Source organism: Excalfactoria chinensis, chromosome 1 (genome assembly GCF_039878825.1).
Source record: "Excalfactoria chinensis isolate bCotChi1 chromosome 1, bCotChi1.hap2, whole genome shotgun sequence".
NCBI lineage: Eukaryota > Metazoa > Chordata > Aves > Galliformes > Phasianidae > Excalfactoria > Excalfactoria chinensis.
In genome coordinates this window covers 74,295,321-74,313,502 of record NC_092825.1, presented here as the reverse complement: position 1 = coordinate 74,313,502, position 18,182 = coordinate 74,295,321, and the positions used below count along the sequence as shown (strand labels likewise).

Here is an 18,182-nt window from a genome sequence, read left to right as displayed (position 1 = left end):
ACTTTGATGGCTCATTTTAGATTAAAAATAAAGACTCAATCACCTGAAAACCAAGAAACTACAAGATTACAGGTTTCCACTATACCTTAATTTGCACTCTCTCCTACACATGTAGAGCCACATTAAACTTTCATGCACACATACATAACTAGCACCTCCTACACTACATTTTAACATTTTCTGGAGTAAAAAGACATAGCTGGTTCATCTGTTTTTTGTTGGTTGTTGTTTTTTTTTTTAATGTGATTCTTATATAACATTTCACGTAAAGAAAATGAATCACATGTCCCTTTTTTTGTAAAGCACCAATGACTACTTCAATACGTGCTCTGGAAAGCTTGCCTACACCATCAGCACTACTGTACTGACCTGCTACTGTTTCACACTCTCCACTAGCAACATCCTCTGACAGCTGTGTCAAGACGGGACAACAGGTTCATAAGCCAGTTCTGTACAGGACATTTCGAAGGAGATGAAGTCAGAAGTGAGCACAAAGCAACAACATACTAACTCCAATCACTCACATGCAGAGCAATACAGACAGCATCCTTATTCTCCCACTTGGAAGGAGTTCCTGGAGGCATGAAGAAAATCTTTAGGTGTGATTGAAAAGGCTCATGCAGTCCCTCAGAAACTGAAAAAATCTTAATGCAGAGGTTTCATTTATCTCAAATTTTTTTGTCCTTCATACTTGCATGATAAAAGGAATCGGCGCATCTATCAATTACAGAATGTTCTTATTCATGTAGTTTAGCCCAATAGCAGAACATTGTGGTATTAGTTTTGACTAGTATGCTACCAAAGATTTCCTAATATTTTTACATTATAAAGAAATAGCAATACATAAGAGAAAAAATAAAAGAAAAACAGAATTTCACCTGTTTACCTTCACAAGAGATAGCTTAAAAACACTCCTCCAGCAGAGATCAAAGTCTTGCTGAAACCAGTATGTATGAACATCAGAGAGAAAGCTGCATGAATTCCTTCAGTAGGAAGTGTTAAGTATAAACATTTATATACTTGATATACCAGGACAGCCTCACTCTCTGCATGTGGCAGGACAAATTACATTCCATGACACTCCACACAGATGTTTTAAGCTTGCTCTAAAGTGAAAGAAAAAGGAAGGGGACATACCTGTATTAATTTGTTTTTATAAAAACAACTTTATTTTAATCTGCTAAAAATCAGATTGAAAGTTTTATTTAGATTAAAGTACTAATCCAGTAAGAAAAACTAAAACACTTGTACCAAGCAGTAATATCCACCTGACTTTTTGAAGTGTAAAGTAACATCAAGAAACAAGTTTGAGACACTAGAAAGGAAAAACAGGGTGCCAAAACATACTTTCTGTACACAATTAGACGTGCATATGCATATTTATATTTATCTGAAAAAAAAGCTAAGCAGCAGCAATCCCTAAAAAGTATGACAGTTAATTTAACATCTCAGTTATTCATGACTGCGAGGCTGGAGGTTTACACCCATAACATTTGAGCTAACAGAAGATGACAACCTCCTGCTATCAGTTACTATGTAGGTCAACAGCAGAGGAAGAGAAAAATACCTTGACAGGGTATCACACATATCAGCTTGCAGCAGGAGGATGGGGAGAGGGGGGGGTAAGAAAACGAGACTGACTACAGCTGCACATCATACTTCCTATGATTAATAAGTGGCTACTGCCAAGCACAAAGTTCTACTCAACCTCACACCAACTCCGGTACTTGTCACTGGCTGATGAACTCAGCATAGGAGACTATCTAGGGGCTTGGCAGTGCTGTCCTGAACACTGGCTTGCTCTGAGTTTTTCTGCATGGGTTTAGCTTCCTGATTTGGCTGGTGGTAGGGTTGGATGACAGTCAAAGCTAACATGGGGAAAGAAGTAGGAGCAATCTTCCCACCACAGGCAAGTCTATACAGTCTTCCTTTAACAGGATCAGCCAGAAAAGAGACCAATGTGTACATTGTAGCTTTAAAGACTATTATAACAAGAAAATGAAATTAAATCGCCAACAGCAATAAGGTGGGGTGTCTGCTAGAAGCTGACAACTACTAGACATGGTAAGACCCATGAACTGACTGAACAACCCACACAACTCCTAGACCACAGACCACTAACATATGTACAAGCCTCGGCAGGTTAAGTTTTGGGAACTTCTCCTGGCTGCTTCAGAGAGGACCCATCCACTAAGCCAGTTTCCAGCAGGAGAAGACATGGACTTTATTGTATACTCAAGGCAAAGAAGCTACACACAGACCTGCAAGAGCATACCCTGGTATGAAAAGCAGTTGCCCACCATCAGCATTGGAACCTACTCTGAACAGCATACGGGAACTGCTTACACATAACTGCAGTATTAGCAATATGATTAAGAATAATAGCTCAAACACTGTTTTATGTAATTAATATTATAACTCAGTAATCCTTGTGTGGGTCATCATCTCTGTACAAACCACTTTATATCCCTGAGCTTTGGCTGCCCTACAAAACCAAGCGCCCTTACTCCCTATGCAGGTTCTCAGAGACCAGAAAGCAAGTCAGCCAGAGATGACCAGACTGAACTGAAAAATCACAGAATGGCTTGAGTTGAAAGGGACCTCAAGGATCACCAGGTTCCAAACTCCCTGCCACAGGCAGGGCTGCCAACTGCTAGGTAAGTACTAGATCAGATTGCCCAGGGCCCCATCCAACCTGCCCTTAAACACCTTCAGGGGTAGAACATCCAAAACCTCTCTGGGCAACCTGTTCCAGCACTTCACCACTCTCTCTGTGACAAACTTCCCCTAGACATCTAATCTAAAGCTTCCTTCCTTTAGTTTAAAACCAGTCCTCCTTGTCCTATCACTATCTACCCATACAAAAAGTTGATTTGCCTCACGTTTAAACTCCCTTTTAATATCAAAAGGCCACAATGAGGTCTCCCCACAGCACTCTTTTCCAGGCTGAACAAGCCCAGTTCCTTCAGCCAACCACTGATCACTCCGGGCCAAGCCAGGTCTCCTAACTGGCCAAATGCCCAAACACCGCTCTCACAACAAGGGCTAAGGAAAGATTAAAAAGTTGACCACACAGGAGAACACAACATGAGCTTTAAGCATTACAGAATTGCATATTCAAGGGCCTCAAGTGATATGGAGCAGACAAACTCACACAGCCTTTAACTCATCATTCCCTCCCCAAATACCACTTTTAGTTTCCAGCCCTTGAGTTTATCCCAAGGACACGACCTCCTCCATTCCATAAGCCACTCCTTACCATCCTAAGATTTATTTATACCTTACTATTTGGCTTCAAATGACTCTTCAGTGTCACTCTGATTAGTCTCTGATATCTTCCCCTCAGCTAACACCACCCACCTTCTCTTATGCCTCAGACAATATTCATCTTTTCCTACTCAGGGAAAAAGGGGAAAAAACATAAGTCACTATTTCACAGCAACCCTAACTCCTTTTATTTGGCTGTGCAAAGTTCACATCTCCAGCTTACAAAGTAAGAAACTGCTCCTTCTCTTCCTGTTTACCTCTTCCCATCTTCCATACTGTAGAAATAAGAATTTTGAGCTGTAGCAATGCCTAATTCCTGTTGCCTGTGTTTAAGAGTACCAGAATAAATACTGTAGCCCCTGTATCTTACACTGTGAGTCTTCTCGGTCTCTTAAAGTAAACCTGAAGACTCACAAATTGAAGAAAAACATCTGGAGAAAGCAAAAACCATGATATGAGCATCTTCTTAATCTAAAAATTCTCAATTTTTCAAACAAAATAAGTTGACAGCTAACAATAATGCACAAGCAATGGCTACTGCAAAGAGAGAGCAGCAAACAGTATTTAAAAGTAGACTCACAGATGGCAAACTTTCAGGTAAACAGATGGTACTACATGTCTCTGTACGGGAATCCCTCTGGCAGGTTCTGCAAAGTGCTATAAAGGCAGCTACCCTCACACAGATGTTCTGCCAACACGAGCTGCCATATTTCCATAACACTATTTTACTCACCCAGAGTAGCTTTGTGCATCCCAGAAGTAACAGTGCTTCAAATATCCTATGGAAAGTGAGAGGTGGTGCACTGACACAGGCTGCCCAGGGATGTGGTAGAGTCACCATCTCAGCAGGTTTTCAAGAAAAGGTAAATATGGCACTGCAGAACATACTTTAGTGGGCATGATGGTGGTGATGGGTTGATGGTTGGACTAGATGATCTTAGTGGCCTTTTCCAACCCTAATGATTCTATATAGGAAGACGCTGACTGAAGATATACTTTTTATACTGGATTGATCAAAATGTAAACACCCTCTATAGAAAGTTCTCCCACACCACACCCCTAGGAGTGGTTAGAAGAACAGCAAATCTTTATACCTTTCTACTTGACAAAGCAGTCAAACCCATAACAAAAGAGAAAGCAATGGAATACCTTGAAGCAGAATCAAAACTGTCAAATTCGCAGTGATCCATAGAACAAAACCACATCTCATTATTCAAAAAAGTTTTTCAATCTTGTCAATAAATCAGATGATGAAAGACAAGGGTATGTGACAAATTACTTAACTTTACAGTTGCTTTTAACATGTTTCCACATAAAAAAATCCACCCTGCTAATAAACTACATAAACACGATTCAAGAAACAGACTGTTGGGTGAGGTGTTTTTCCTATTACGAAAGGCCAGAAAAGCAACAATGGATCAGCAACTCCCCATTCAAAAAAAAAAACACAAAGTCACATGTAACAACTCAGTGCTCACAAAACTTAGTGCATTTATGAATATGGTGAGCTTTTTTTCCTTCAATCAAAAGAGAACACAGATACAGTCTTTATCATAGAACAACATTGCTGAGGTTGGCAGAGACCCCTGCAGGTCATCTGGTCTAAACTCTGCTCAATCAAGGCCACTCGTAGCAGGTAGCCAGCTCAGGTACACAGAGCTTCTGAACACCCCCAAGGATGGAGATATACCATAATTTATGCAATGGAGTTTTCTTCCATATGGGAAAACTGCAGAGAATGTAAGCAATAAGCTTCACACTGAGAAAAACAACTTCCCAATTGCATAGACTAGTCTTTCTGACTGGGTAAACAATATCACTGACAGCCTTTTAAGTTAGTCAAATCCGACACAGAATCTAAGGAATTACTGACCTACAAACAAGCTACGTATCTTAACTTCAAGCTGGTGAATGCAACAGAATGCAGCAGAGGTACAGAAGAGGAAATAGTGAACTACCCTTACGCATTACAGCATTAGTGAAAGGTGACTTGGAATTCTTCAGGAACAGCTAAGTAAATCTCAGTTCACAAACATCTGTAATTAAAGTACTGTCAGAAAACAGTACTTGAGAAAAATGTGACAAATGATTGGCAATTTATAACTAACATACACATCTAGATGTGTCTGTAGAGTAGTATGTCCAGTACTCATAATAATAATAAAAAAAAAAAAACATTAAAAAAAAAGTTGGAATATGTCAGCTCAGCTAAATCAAGGATTAACCCACTCCAAGAAGTAAAGGCAACAAATACTTTCCTACCTTACACCTTTTTACACCTTTCCATGGGCAGAGAGTTACCAAGACAGTAAGCACACTGATCCTAAGCAACAGCCCAAATAGTCAGTCAGACGGCCTACATCATGAAGTAAGTGCTGTGCATCTCCCACATGAAGAAACTATGCATGCTAGAAGATGCTGAAACCACTTTCATAGCAGTTCTAGAGAGAAAGGCTCTATTTCTGAAGACTAGTGCTTTGGCAAAAGTCATACACTCACAGCCACAGTTATGTGTGGAAATAATGCTAGTTAGAAGCAATTTCCCAGTTCCCAGACTAGGAAATTGAAGCTTAATTCCATCCAGTAGAGTCTATAATATTCTATCACTTCCAGTTATTATCATTTGGGATTCCAGAAAGAAGGGAGAAGCAACAAAGCAAATAAAACATAATATTAGATAAAGAAAATGAGTCAGTACTAGACACTTATCACCAGACTTCTCTTTTCAACACCACACCTAGTCTCATAGGAAAAGGCTGTGACAGGCTATGGGCAAAGGGCACACTTGATCTGACAAACAGCAAGGAAGAAAGGGACAGACATGGCTGGGGTAAGCTTCCATCCAGCTCCTTCTATCTTTTGGATGTGATGCTCAGAGATATGATTTAGCAGAGGGTTGTTCAAGTTAGGGTACTACGTTTAGGACGAGGTTGGACTTGATAATCTTTGAGGACTTTTCCAACCTGAGTAATTCTATGATTCCATCTTCTTCCCCAGCTTAACACAGCAGAAGAGATGTGGGTGCTATTTTAGATGTCTCAAACCACTCAACACTTGCCACATTGAAAGCCCTGTTTTATTTCAACTGCTGAAACACTAAACTGAAAACAGTAGTTTCAAATTGCTAAAAATAAGTGATCAATTTATAAGAAGGAAAGGTAGAACAGAAACTGAAAATAAAATATGAACACAGAAGCTACCTACCCACAACTATCTTTGAACAGACCGATGCAGAATCATAGAAAGGCCTGTGTGAGAAGGGACTCTAAAATCCATCTAGTTCCAACCTTCCTGCCATGCCCAGGATTGTCACCCACCAGACCAGGCTGCTCAGGACCCCATCCAAGTTGGCCAAGGACAAAGCATCCACAGCTTCTCATGGCAGCTTGTTTCAGCCTCACCACCTTCCCAGTGGAAAATTTATCTCTGGAATCTAATGTGAATTGCCTCTCTGTTAGCTTAAAGCCATTCCCCCGTGTCTTGTCACTATCTACACCCCTATAAAAAGTTCATTTTCCTCCTGCTTATAAGCTCCCTTTAACTGCTGGAAGGTAGCAATGAGGTCTCCCTTGAGTCTTCTTCAGGCTGAAGAAGCCCAGCTCCTTTAGCCTGCTGTCATAAGACTGATGCTTCGGCCATTTATTTAAACTATTTTTTATTTAAATTTACTTTTGAATTCAACTGCATTTTAAATTTCTGCAGGATAACCCTCAATTTACAGAGTAAAAAAAAAAATTTGCATTCGTTTATACCTTAACAGACAGGAACTGAGAACTGATCGGGTAACTCATGTCAATACTCAAACCATTCAGAACCAGTAAAGGTGGTATTTTCCTTGCAGCTCCCAATGTTCCTCCTGCAAGTGTTCCTGCACATTACATGACCACTTGAAACATCACATTGAGCATAATCAGTCAGGCACATTGCCAAATTGACACAAATGTGTCAAGCCTCATTTTTCTTTGTAATAGCAGCAGGCTGGATGATCTAGTTCCACTGTAGTGTGACAACCAGATGCTATTCTGGGTAAATTACATCTAAGGAGGAGAAAGGGCTGTCAAACAAACCACTATGTATAACTACACTAGAGCATCCATCTGAATAAAATTAGCGATCAAGTCATTTATAAAAAGATAAACATATCAAATTACAGATACATTAATAAACACAATAAACCAAGTGCCTGAGGTTCACACACAGCAGTAGTGAATCTCAATTTCTGTTGGTTCAGAAACACACACACGAACAAAATCACCATTAGACATCTTATTTTGTGCGTCAATAAACCGTTCCTGAAGCCTACTCTAGCCAGCAAGCAGCCATCAACTGTAGCATTGCCATCACAAGGCTGGGTAAAAGCCAGAGTGATTTCAGATTCCATTCCACCAGCTTGGTTAGTTTTGGTGCTCTTTGCATCATGTTATACAGAGTGATAAAACAGTGTTGTTTGAAACAAACCTTCAGTACACATTTGTTTGTTTTACCATGGTTGTTGAGTTTAGGTTATCTTCGCTTTTGTTTTTGGGTGGGGGGACGGAGACACGGTCAGTGAGGTTTTCTTTTTTGCTTTTTTATTCTATTTGTTTTATGTTATTTCTAATTGTTTTGAAAGACTCACTTTGTTATGAATACACCTTGGAATTATTCCCATTCAGTTTAAGACCCTGAGGACAAAAAAGCTGCAACAAATTTATAACTTACAGTGGAAGTCTTTTGTAAAAACTCCCAATACAGTATCAGTCACCTCATCAGCTGTGTTTGAAAGTTCCACATACTGAAATGACAGCAGCAACAACTGATTACCCACTTCACAGTTTATATACTTAAATGATTCTGAAAGTAATGCCTCCTGTTTATCTTCACAGAAACTACAAAAGATACAAGCAGCATAACAACACTATTTGGTAGAACACTATTTCTCAGCATTTTCACCACCATTAGCTATGCATTTTCTCCAGTGACAATCAAAGACCTGCATGTCCTCAAAATCTGCACCAGCAGAGGTGCTCCGTGCTGTTGCTGTTACCACAGCTGAAACCACCACCCACCACCTCAATGTGCTCACATCCACTGTTTGGTCTCCTAAAACATTCAGCAAGAGTCACTGAAAGTCAGTAGGTATCATTATTTGGCATGGAGGAATTCAGTGACGCACCTTTGCTTCATACACACTTCCACGTCAGACACCACTCTGTTACGTTGCAACCTCCACTGCCATCTGTTGCACAGCAACAACATGCAAAGGAATACTGGTAGAAAGATTCAACCTCTACTGCCAGAGCACCAACATCAGCCTCAGATGTCGTGGGCCAAAATAGGAGGCATTACTTTCAAAGCAGTCCTAATAAGTATCCAAGTTCAACACAAAGCTTGGTAGGCTTCCATGGGTATCAGTCTCAGGATGAGGAAGTTCCCAGACAGAAAACTCAAAACAAAAACAACAAAAAGATCAGTATTAAGAACATGCCTGCATTGCAATAACTGTTAACTTTCCATCCATCATCTGGGATGGGAATTACTGTTCCTCCATACAAATAGGTAAGATGTTTACACTACGTAAACTTCTCATCTTACTGAACTGACTCAGTAAAATCAGTAGATACAACTTAGCTGGTTTTAACTACTTAATGTCAATATGTAATAGTTCAGATTAATAACTGATTTAAAATAGTAATGTATTAGATACAGGGATATAGTTTTAAAAATTGCTTAATTCATAAATCGCAAAATCTCTCATTTGCTTCAGCTTCCCCATTTACTGGAAAGTAGCATTCTTAAAGATCTCATTAAGATATTAAATAGCCGTGTACTCCACTGTCTAGAATATGAAATTATTCACAAAATATACAAGCTTGAATTATCTGTATGAAACTTTCTCTTTGTAAAAATCCAAATTCTATGATGCAGAAGAGTCTATCTATTCTGCTGCATTTTCTTCTCCAGATCATAGTATATTGCAGTTCAAGATTCAATCCAAGAGGTATTTAAGAATTTGGACAACACTTTCCACTCAAAAGGAAATGGATGACAGCAGAACAGATGCCTTTACGAGACTAAGGACTTGTGATTATAGCACTGAGAAAAACACAGATTCAAAATAAAGAGACTTTTGGGGCTCCATACTACACAAGGTTGATGGGGTAGAAGAAACAGCATCTTATCTAGGACAATAACTCCCTTATTTTTCTCAAAAACCACATTCCCACTACTGCTGTCATCCCACACAAGTTCAGATTGTGGAAAGGTGTTGTTTCAAGTTTTATTTCAAAAATCATCAATAATATCTAATTTCACAAAGCAATGAAAACAATGAAAAGAAGCAGGAACCTTGTAGTCCAGAAAGACAGATCTACATTAAAATCTAAATACACTACAGAGAGAATGCAAGTATTCTGGAGCAAAAGAAGCATCCCTAAGTTCCCTAATGAAATAGCAAATACTGAAAATGAAGTACATTCTTGAAGATAACAACATAACACAAAAAATCTGCTGAGGAAATGGCATATTCTCTAAGTTATTCTTAACAGCCAACACAGCAAACGTGTTCCTCCCATTCCCAGGACTAAAGGGATACACCACTCACATAGATGAGGTCGCTTCCTCACCCTTTGCAATTACCTTTTATTGTACCACAAGAATGTGAAAAATGGATTAGTGTGACTCATCACCGACAGTCATCTGCCTGTAAGTGGCCTGACTGTGCACTTCAGTCTGAACATGCCACCAGTTCCAGGAGAAGGACAGCAACAACCTTCTGAGAAGGAGAACGTTTCCAAGCAGCCTGCCTGTGTAAAGTTCACGTGCCCTGCTGGTATACAAACAGAACTAAACCTGGATGGTGATGAATACGACCTTATAAATATCTTGCTGGTTGCTAAAAGCATACATTAAACGTGACAATTACTGTTTTTTCTTACAGTTGTTAATAATCTTATTTCAGAGCTCTCAAGTCTTGTTGCAGCAAGAAAGTGCCTTCATCATACATGCTCCCTTAAAGATGTAAATAACTTTGCTCACATCATATTAGCAGGCTGCACAACACTAAGCTAGATGAAAACCTCACACTTTCTCCCTGTCCACTGTTAGTTTCAAGGGGTTTTACGGCAAGAGGCTGGAGAAGCTTTTACAACATCCTCCAGGGGCTTAAGAAGTAACTAACAAGTGAAAGAAAGCACATAAAATATTAATTAAACTAAATTGAATACCATATTACAAGGTAATCCAGTTCATGAGTCTACATCTTAAAAACACTCAAAAAACTGAAGGCAGCAAGGCAGAATCATAAATAAGAATCAGCAAATCTGACAAATCTGAATCTGGACAAACACATGCTGCAAGGAGCAGAAATAAAGTAGCCCAGCACTTCATGCATTAGTACCCTTTAGCAATGTGGACCAAGGTTGCCTCCAACCTCTGTAACACTTCTAGACAGACCAACCAGCATCACTAATCAGGTTTCATGGATGACTCTTAGGCTCTTCCTTTCACCACTGTCCCTAATTACAGTCTCTCATATAATTAGCAATTAGATAATAACAAGTAAATAGACTTATTTTGATAGGTCACTCTCTGCTTCCCATAGAAGTTACACGGAAAAAGAAGACTGAACAGGGAAGAGATTCAGCACTACAGGTGAACATATAGCACAATGTTACATACTTTGCCTGCTTAAGAGCAAAGCTAAAGATACCTTAAAGAACAGCTTCCAGCTTAGAACAGAAGGTTAACACATAGCCTATAGCACATCTCCTCAAAATGTTTAAGTTTTGGAAAAACCAATGAACCTGACCAGTGGTCAGGTACTCAAAAATAAAAGCTATTCGTTGAATTCTGAAATTCAAAGACAATTTGTATAGATCAGAGGTACATAATTACATTGTAAATGCAGGTGCTTTGAAAAAGCTAAAATCACACACTACATTTAGAGCCCTCAGACTTCTTATTTCAAGGCTCAAGGAGGTATGGAAAGGATATTTATTTTTCTCATTGCTTGACTTTTAGCTTGTTGAACAATCCTCCTTCTACAAGCAATAGCTTGCAAAAAAAACCCTCTACATTTTAGTAATGTAGTGTTAAAGTACCAAATTAAGACACGTTATAGCATTCACTCTTCTCCACAAATGGAAGCAGGAAAAAGAGCCCCACAAGCTACAAACACATGCACTGAAGTTCCTGCTTTGTCTTTGCTGTGAGAAATAACTGTCTGCATATCAGACCAAATTTCTCTGAACACTCAAACGGCAATAACAGCGCAGGATGGTGGAACAGACACTGATCACATTTTGTAGTTTACAGGCTTCTTGGGGAAGAGCCTAAGAAGGAGAAAAAAATAATCCAATCATCTCTAAGGCAAAATATTAACAGAGACTTCAGAGATGAGTTACGAAGTAATGACATTTTTCTGAAACAATTATCAACTGAAAATACATTGCTGTAGTGCTCAAACATTTCACGTACAGACCAACACCAGATTTCTCCTCACTCAAGCTGAAAGCGTTTAGATAAGAGAGCAATAAAATCTTTCAAGGTCTTCCCTCTTTTTTGCCAGTATTAAGTTTCCATTCAATTGCTTTATAATCATGCACACATACAACAAGATATCACCAAATTTGTAATTACATTTACATACGCTTGCTGTAAGGAAGCAACAGCCTGCAACTTCCAGCAGAGGAAGACTGGAATGTTTGTATTTAATATATTATACTTACAATAGCAGAAAATGGAAGAACTCTCTGGGCACACCGTGCCCACATTGCTTACTATTGCTTATACCACAGCAAACACCATCAAGTAACCTCCATTTACGTTACAATTCTTTGGAGATTTCCATCTACAAAATTCCAAAGTGCTGCTGCCTCCCACCCACTGGTTGGCCTATATCCAGCAAGCAGGCTTTCTGCAGTTTTCCCACGCCTAATTGTTCTCCAGGATGCACACAAAGCACAGATCATGCAGAAAACGTGTTGTTTCTTTCTTTTTAACAGAAAGGATAAGAAGTGCAGAATGAGCTCTCAACTGCTCTCTTCCATAGTGCAAGAAATGCTTTGTCAAACTGGAGCACAACACGACAACTTGAAGAAAGAAGCACTCCGCATCTGATATAGGCTGTTAAGCAGATGGGGAGAGGAGGAAGAAGGACATCTATACAGATGGTCTGGACGAAAGCATTTCTCAGCCTACTACACACACTTATTTCAGCACAACCTTGCAAAATAACACAAGAGGGTACCTCCTCTCCCATTGCACAGTACAACTTCAGGAAAATATCAAATTTAAGGGTATAAGATGGAAGAAATCTAAAGAAATCAGACTTCTACAAGTCTCCAAACACCAACTTCACTTCTCAACACTATGCTCAAAACGGAGTCTAGAACAGGAAAAAGAAAACCACAAGTGATTACTAAAAGCTCCAACCTTTCTTGCAAAACCTTTATTAGTTAAGACTGAGACAAGACAACTTCTCTGTGCTAGAAATACAAGATGTTTCTGACCCTCAACCTGGAACACACTCTTCCTGTGCTCTTCAGCTCCATCAGGGCCACCAGGAGGACTTTGCACCCTGGAAGCCCTTCTCTTCTCTGCAAAGCACCTCACCTTGCACTTGGCACCCATACTGTACTCATATTATGCAGTCTGCTCAGACAACAGGCTCAACATAATGCAAAGAGAAACTGGATGGACTATGAGTTTAGCCCCAGAGACGACAGCAGCTTCTGAATTTTCAGGGGGAAAAAGTGAGTTCTCTGAATCACAATATCCAGTACCTGTAATTGCACTGTGACCTGCATCTCAAGTACACACGAGGGGAGAAGAGCAGAAGTTGGCTTTACACAGCTTTTTCTTGATGGCATGGCAAAGGATAACAGGAAACACTGATCCCACAGAGTAATAGAGGATTTCTCCTCTACCCACTTTCACGTCTAATTAAGCCACATAGTTCACAGAAGGTAAAAGAAGCCAAAAGAAGCATATTAAGTCTTTCAAATTAAGAAGCGTAGCAGGATTTCAAAGCATAAAGAAGCTCCTCACAATCATTTTTATTACTTACACCACTGAGGAGTACAGCAGTAGCAGCTACTGCCCTTAGAGGTAATCAGAAATCAAGCAACAAAGAATCACAGAATGGCTTGGGTTTAAAAAGACCGTAATGATAGTCTAGTTTCAACTACCAGACCAGGATGCCCAGAGCTTCATCCATCCTGGCCTTGAATGCCTCCAGGGATGGGGCATCCTCAGCCTCCTCAGGCAACCTGTTCCAGTGCATCACCACCCTCTGTGTGAAAAACGTCCTCCTGATATCTAAGCTAAACATCCCCTCTCTCAGTTTAAAACAATAAAGAAATGAAAGAATGCTTTTGAACTATTGCCATCCAGCTGCTGACCCACAGTTGGCCACGTCAAACTGCTGAGCTTATCATTTCTGCCAATGTACCTTAGTTTCAAAGGAACAATGTCACAGGTGTGATTTATACTCATCTGTACCCACTCACACAGCAGGGCCAAGGCAGAGCGGTGGTCAGTTGCATTACTGGCACCTGTTATCAAGCTGCTGACAGAAGAGCAATCTCTATTTTTAAGCACAGGCAGGAATTGTGACTTGAAGCAACACACAGCATCTTAGCAGCTCAATGCACAGCTTTGCAAATTTCTTATTGAAGATAAACTTTTTAAGAAATATATAATATACGAAGATTCCAGAGCCCCTGAACTCTCATTTGTTTACATTAAATACCAAGAAACTATAATGTTCTAGTTGTTTTTCTATGGATGATAGGCAAGGACATTGTAAAACTTGAGCAAATATTTCATTTTTTAGGGAGTGGGGTTTTTCCTCTTCTGGCTGGCAGGGGAAGAGGAAAGAGAAACAGCAAACAAAGCAAACTGGCTAACAGAAGACACTGACATTAGCTTTACAGGAGGTAACCACTTCTGGTGCTATTACAATAGGAACAATAATAGTAACACTCAAGAATGTCAAGGGGATCCAGGAAATGAGGTGGGAAAGCAATGCTAGGGAATACAAAAAAGGCTGAGTGAGAACTATTATTTGCACACCCAATACCGATGCACAGCTGGGTGACAACTACTTACCTACATCCTTACTATATTTTGCTAGAAGATAGCAAGACAAATACCCTCCAATAAACTACAAAGCTCAGAAATTAAAGAGTAGGGAGAAAATAAGCATTACAGTACTATATCCTATATCCCAAGAAAGTAGCCTAACTATACGTTTTGGGTTTGGTTGTGGGTTTTGCTGTTGTTGTTTTAGTATTCGATAGAAGTCAATACCAACTGTCACCGAAGAAACATTTCCTTAACCACTAAGCAAACACATCTGTCACTTCATGACAGACTGCATACGTCATAGAAATGACACTTGATCCGGTTTCTTCTCAAGTCCCACAGTTCTTGTAAAAAGCTTACCAATTTATTGTTATGCTTTACATCACAGCGCATGCTTTGAGCAGTAACCCAGTAGGTCACTTTACCTTGATCTTTTGCTTCAATTCCTTGGTACGATCCAAGAAATAACGCCTACAGAGAAGTTGATGTTTGGCTTTGCTCCTGGATGGTAAGCTGAACAAAGTTTTTCATTCCAAAATAAGTTATCTAAAAGATCCTTTGCTTTCTACGAACATTGTCAAGATCCCTAAGATCCAGGAGCAGTAAAACACTGAAAACATCAGTAGGCAATTGCTTTCCTTTACAGGACAACAGTCACCAAGCCAACCCCACACAAGCAAATATCTATTGATAACACTATCAGGTAACAAGCCAATTAAGTTGCTCCAGAAGAAAAGTACATAACCTGGCCTCTTTATGCATACAGCAGTGTTCCCACAAGCGTCCCATAAGAAGGCAGGATTTTGAAGTAGTTAAGTCCTACAAACCACTAGAATATGCTAAGCATATCTAAAATAATAGGAACAGTACCTATTTTTGCTCAATTACAACAGAAATGGTGGTCTGAAACCTGCACATGACAGAGATACTCCGGATGGGGGTGGTGAAAAGTACATATTCACAGCTTATAGAGGAACTATAGGAGAGTCAACCAATGACGCAGTAAGCACTGCTTTTAATATTTATTTAGACTCTGGTTTTAACTCACTACCAGAGCTGAGCACATTTTGTTTATCTGTCTGTGAAATAAAACTTGTCTGTGCTCACTGTGTCAGTAATCACACTTAAAAAGCAACCCTGAAAAGAATCCATATAAGTAGGTTAATCTGGAGCATCACTTCAGAACTGCCAGCATTAACAAATCCCTTTTTCTTTGGCCCATCTACTGGGCAACATGAGGTACAACAGCCACAACTGGAGTTCGGAAAATTGCTGCTGAACTCGTTTTTGTTTCATCCATCATCTATTTCAAAACCTAATTTTGACTGTTTTGTTTCATCTGTCTTCTATTTTAGAACTTGATTTTGACGGTATGTGTTAGCATGACAAGGGAAACTTAGAAATGAGATCACCAGAGAAAACGACAGCAAAAGATGAGAACTTCAAAGGTATATTTAGAGAACACTAAAGCCCGTGTTTTGTGCAATGTTTAACTGTACTGACAATTAACATCACACACAAAAGAGGTCCTTGTGAAATGTTAAGCATCCATGCCCTTTCAGTCAGCAAGAAAAGGATCATGATAAACTCTCTCTGACATCCAAGAGCAGAGGTACCATGAGGAAAAATATCACAGCGTTCAGGTAGACCTTGTAACCAAGAGGATGTTAATATAAACAGGCAATCACACCCCTCCCCTTTGATCTACACAAGTAACCTTCAAGAAATTCTAATATCATGCCAACAGGATTTATTTTAAACAGATCTTGAAAGAACGCTATCAGCATAAGTAACATTTCCTTAAATTGCACTATATTGAAATACTGAAGAGCAGACATTCTATCACCCATTGTCACCACATTTTACACATCTTTGACAGTAAGGAGAGATCTTAGTCAAGCACAAAGGCGTGACTTAAGCAATTAAAGTGTATTAGAGGCAAATATACCACAAAACCTGCATTTAAATTCTGGGATCTCAGTTTTAAAGACACTTTCACATAAGCCAGTCTTGAACACTGAGACATCTACACTGCATAAAGCCTCAGGTGCCCCCAAAAAGCTACCGCCAGGATGGCATTGATCACTGGTACTATTAACAACTACTTCATTTCCATTTCCTCACATTAACACAATAAAGGAGACTCAACTGCAGCCACCTTGATTGCTTGGTATATCATTGTAACAATGAATTTTAAGGGCTGGAAAGAATGGCTATGCCTACTACACTTGCTCAACATCCTCTTGTATATCATAGGCTGACAGATTTCATGCTGCAGCTCTGAGGCTTTACCAGGTGAGAGTTCAGTTTAAACCATTCACCAACAAGCTGATATCTTGAGCGAGCACGTAAAGCCTACTGAAAAGATGAAGCAGTTTTGGAGTCATGCAAGTTATCTCCTAGAATACCATAATGCAACCCCCCCCTCCACACACACACACTTTCCCCCATGACTGACACTACTGGCTACTGTTGACTAGAGTGAGAAAATAACCACTGGCACTGGAGATGTAGCCTTGCAGTCCTCACTAGTCAAAAGGCCACAATTTAAATCTCCTTGGGGAAAAATGAGATACAGCTGCATACATCCAGAGAACATAAGGGCAGACAGAACAGCACCAAGAAATTGCACACTAAGAAGACGTAAGGACGACAGAGAGAATAGGAAACACGTGAAAGGCTCTTACTTTCCATAGCCACAACGACGGAACGTCTGTAGCTGGCAGCCCGAGAGCCTCGCCAGTCGCGATGAGCAGCCCTAACTTTTCCATCCGCCAAACAAAAGAGGACATCATTCTCAGAAGGGGGGACGTGAAGAACACGAGAAGCCCACGGCCGGAGCCCTCCGTACCGCGGTCTCCCTCAGCCCAGCCCCGCAGCCCGCGGGCACCCACCTGTGCCGGTGCTCGTCGTGCCCCTGCCCGTGGATCAAGAAGCCTCCCAAGTGCTTGCCCCCCTTGCTGGTGTCCACGTGAGGGATGAGCACGTCCTCCAGCCCCAGGTCAAAGCGTTTGTGCTTCGAGGAGTCCGGCAGGAAGAAGAACGCCCCGAAGCACAGCGTGATGAAGGCACTCAGGATAAGGAGCAAGATGAATTTCTCCGACAGTCTCAGGGTAGCCCTGTGGTGCGGGAAGGACGACGCGCCCAGGTTGAGGGCGGGCAGCCTGCGCCCGGCCAGCGGCAGCAGGGCGGGAGCGCTCATCCTGCCGCTCACGGCCGCGCCGCGGGGCGCCCCGGCAGCCCCTCAGCCCCGGCGGGGGCCGGCCCGGGCCCGCCTCGGCTCCGTCGCCTCTCGGCCCGGCGCAGGAGCCGCCACCGGCCTCACCATCCTCCCCGCGGGCGCCGGGCCGCGGCCCCCCTAGCGCGACCAACCGCCGCGGGGGGAGCGAGGGCCTGGCCGCCCCGACGGCTCCCGCTGCGCCGCCGCCCGACAGGGCCCGAGCGGGCGGCTCCGTTCAGCGTCGCTCAGCGTCGCTCCTCGAGCTCCGCGGCGGCTCCGCTCCGGGCTGGCGGCGGCGAGCGGGCTGCGAGGGGCCCGGCCTGGCGTGCGGCGCCGCTCTGCCCGCGTCTCCTGAACGGGGCCGGGCGGAGGCTCATCCCCGCCGCCCCGCTGCGAACGGCAAGCGGCGCCGGTACGGCCGCCGCAATTGCACTCCGGACCCCCTCCTCTCCCCTCCTGCGCCTGCGCGAAGGCGGCAGGCGACGCAAGCGCAATGAGAAAAGCGAGGACTCCCGGAAAACGCTGCCAAGGCCGCCCGCCCCCTGGGCCGGAGGGGAGGGAAGAGGGGAGGAGCCTGGTGGTGGTGGTGGGGCTGTATGGGGGTTGTGGGGGGTTAGGTGGCTTCTTG

At 41.8% G+C, this 18,182-nt stretch overlaps 1 protein-coding gene across 1 annotated transcript in view; it reads right to left on the bottom strand.

The window, feature by feature from the left end:
- MAN1A2 (mannosidase alpha class 1A member 2) overlaps positions 1-18,027 on the bottom strand; it is a 126,374-nt gene extending 108,347 nt beyond the window's left edge. Inside the window, exon 1 of the mRNA XM_072339587.1 lies at positions 17,229-18,027. Within this exon, the coding sequence (XP_072195688.1) occupies positions 17,229-17,536 (308 nt within the window). The 5' untranslated portion in view covers positions 17,537-18,027. The remainder of the gene's footprint in view (positions 1-17,228) is intronic.
- Between the last annotated feature and the right edge of the window lie 155 nt (positions 18,028-18,182).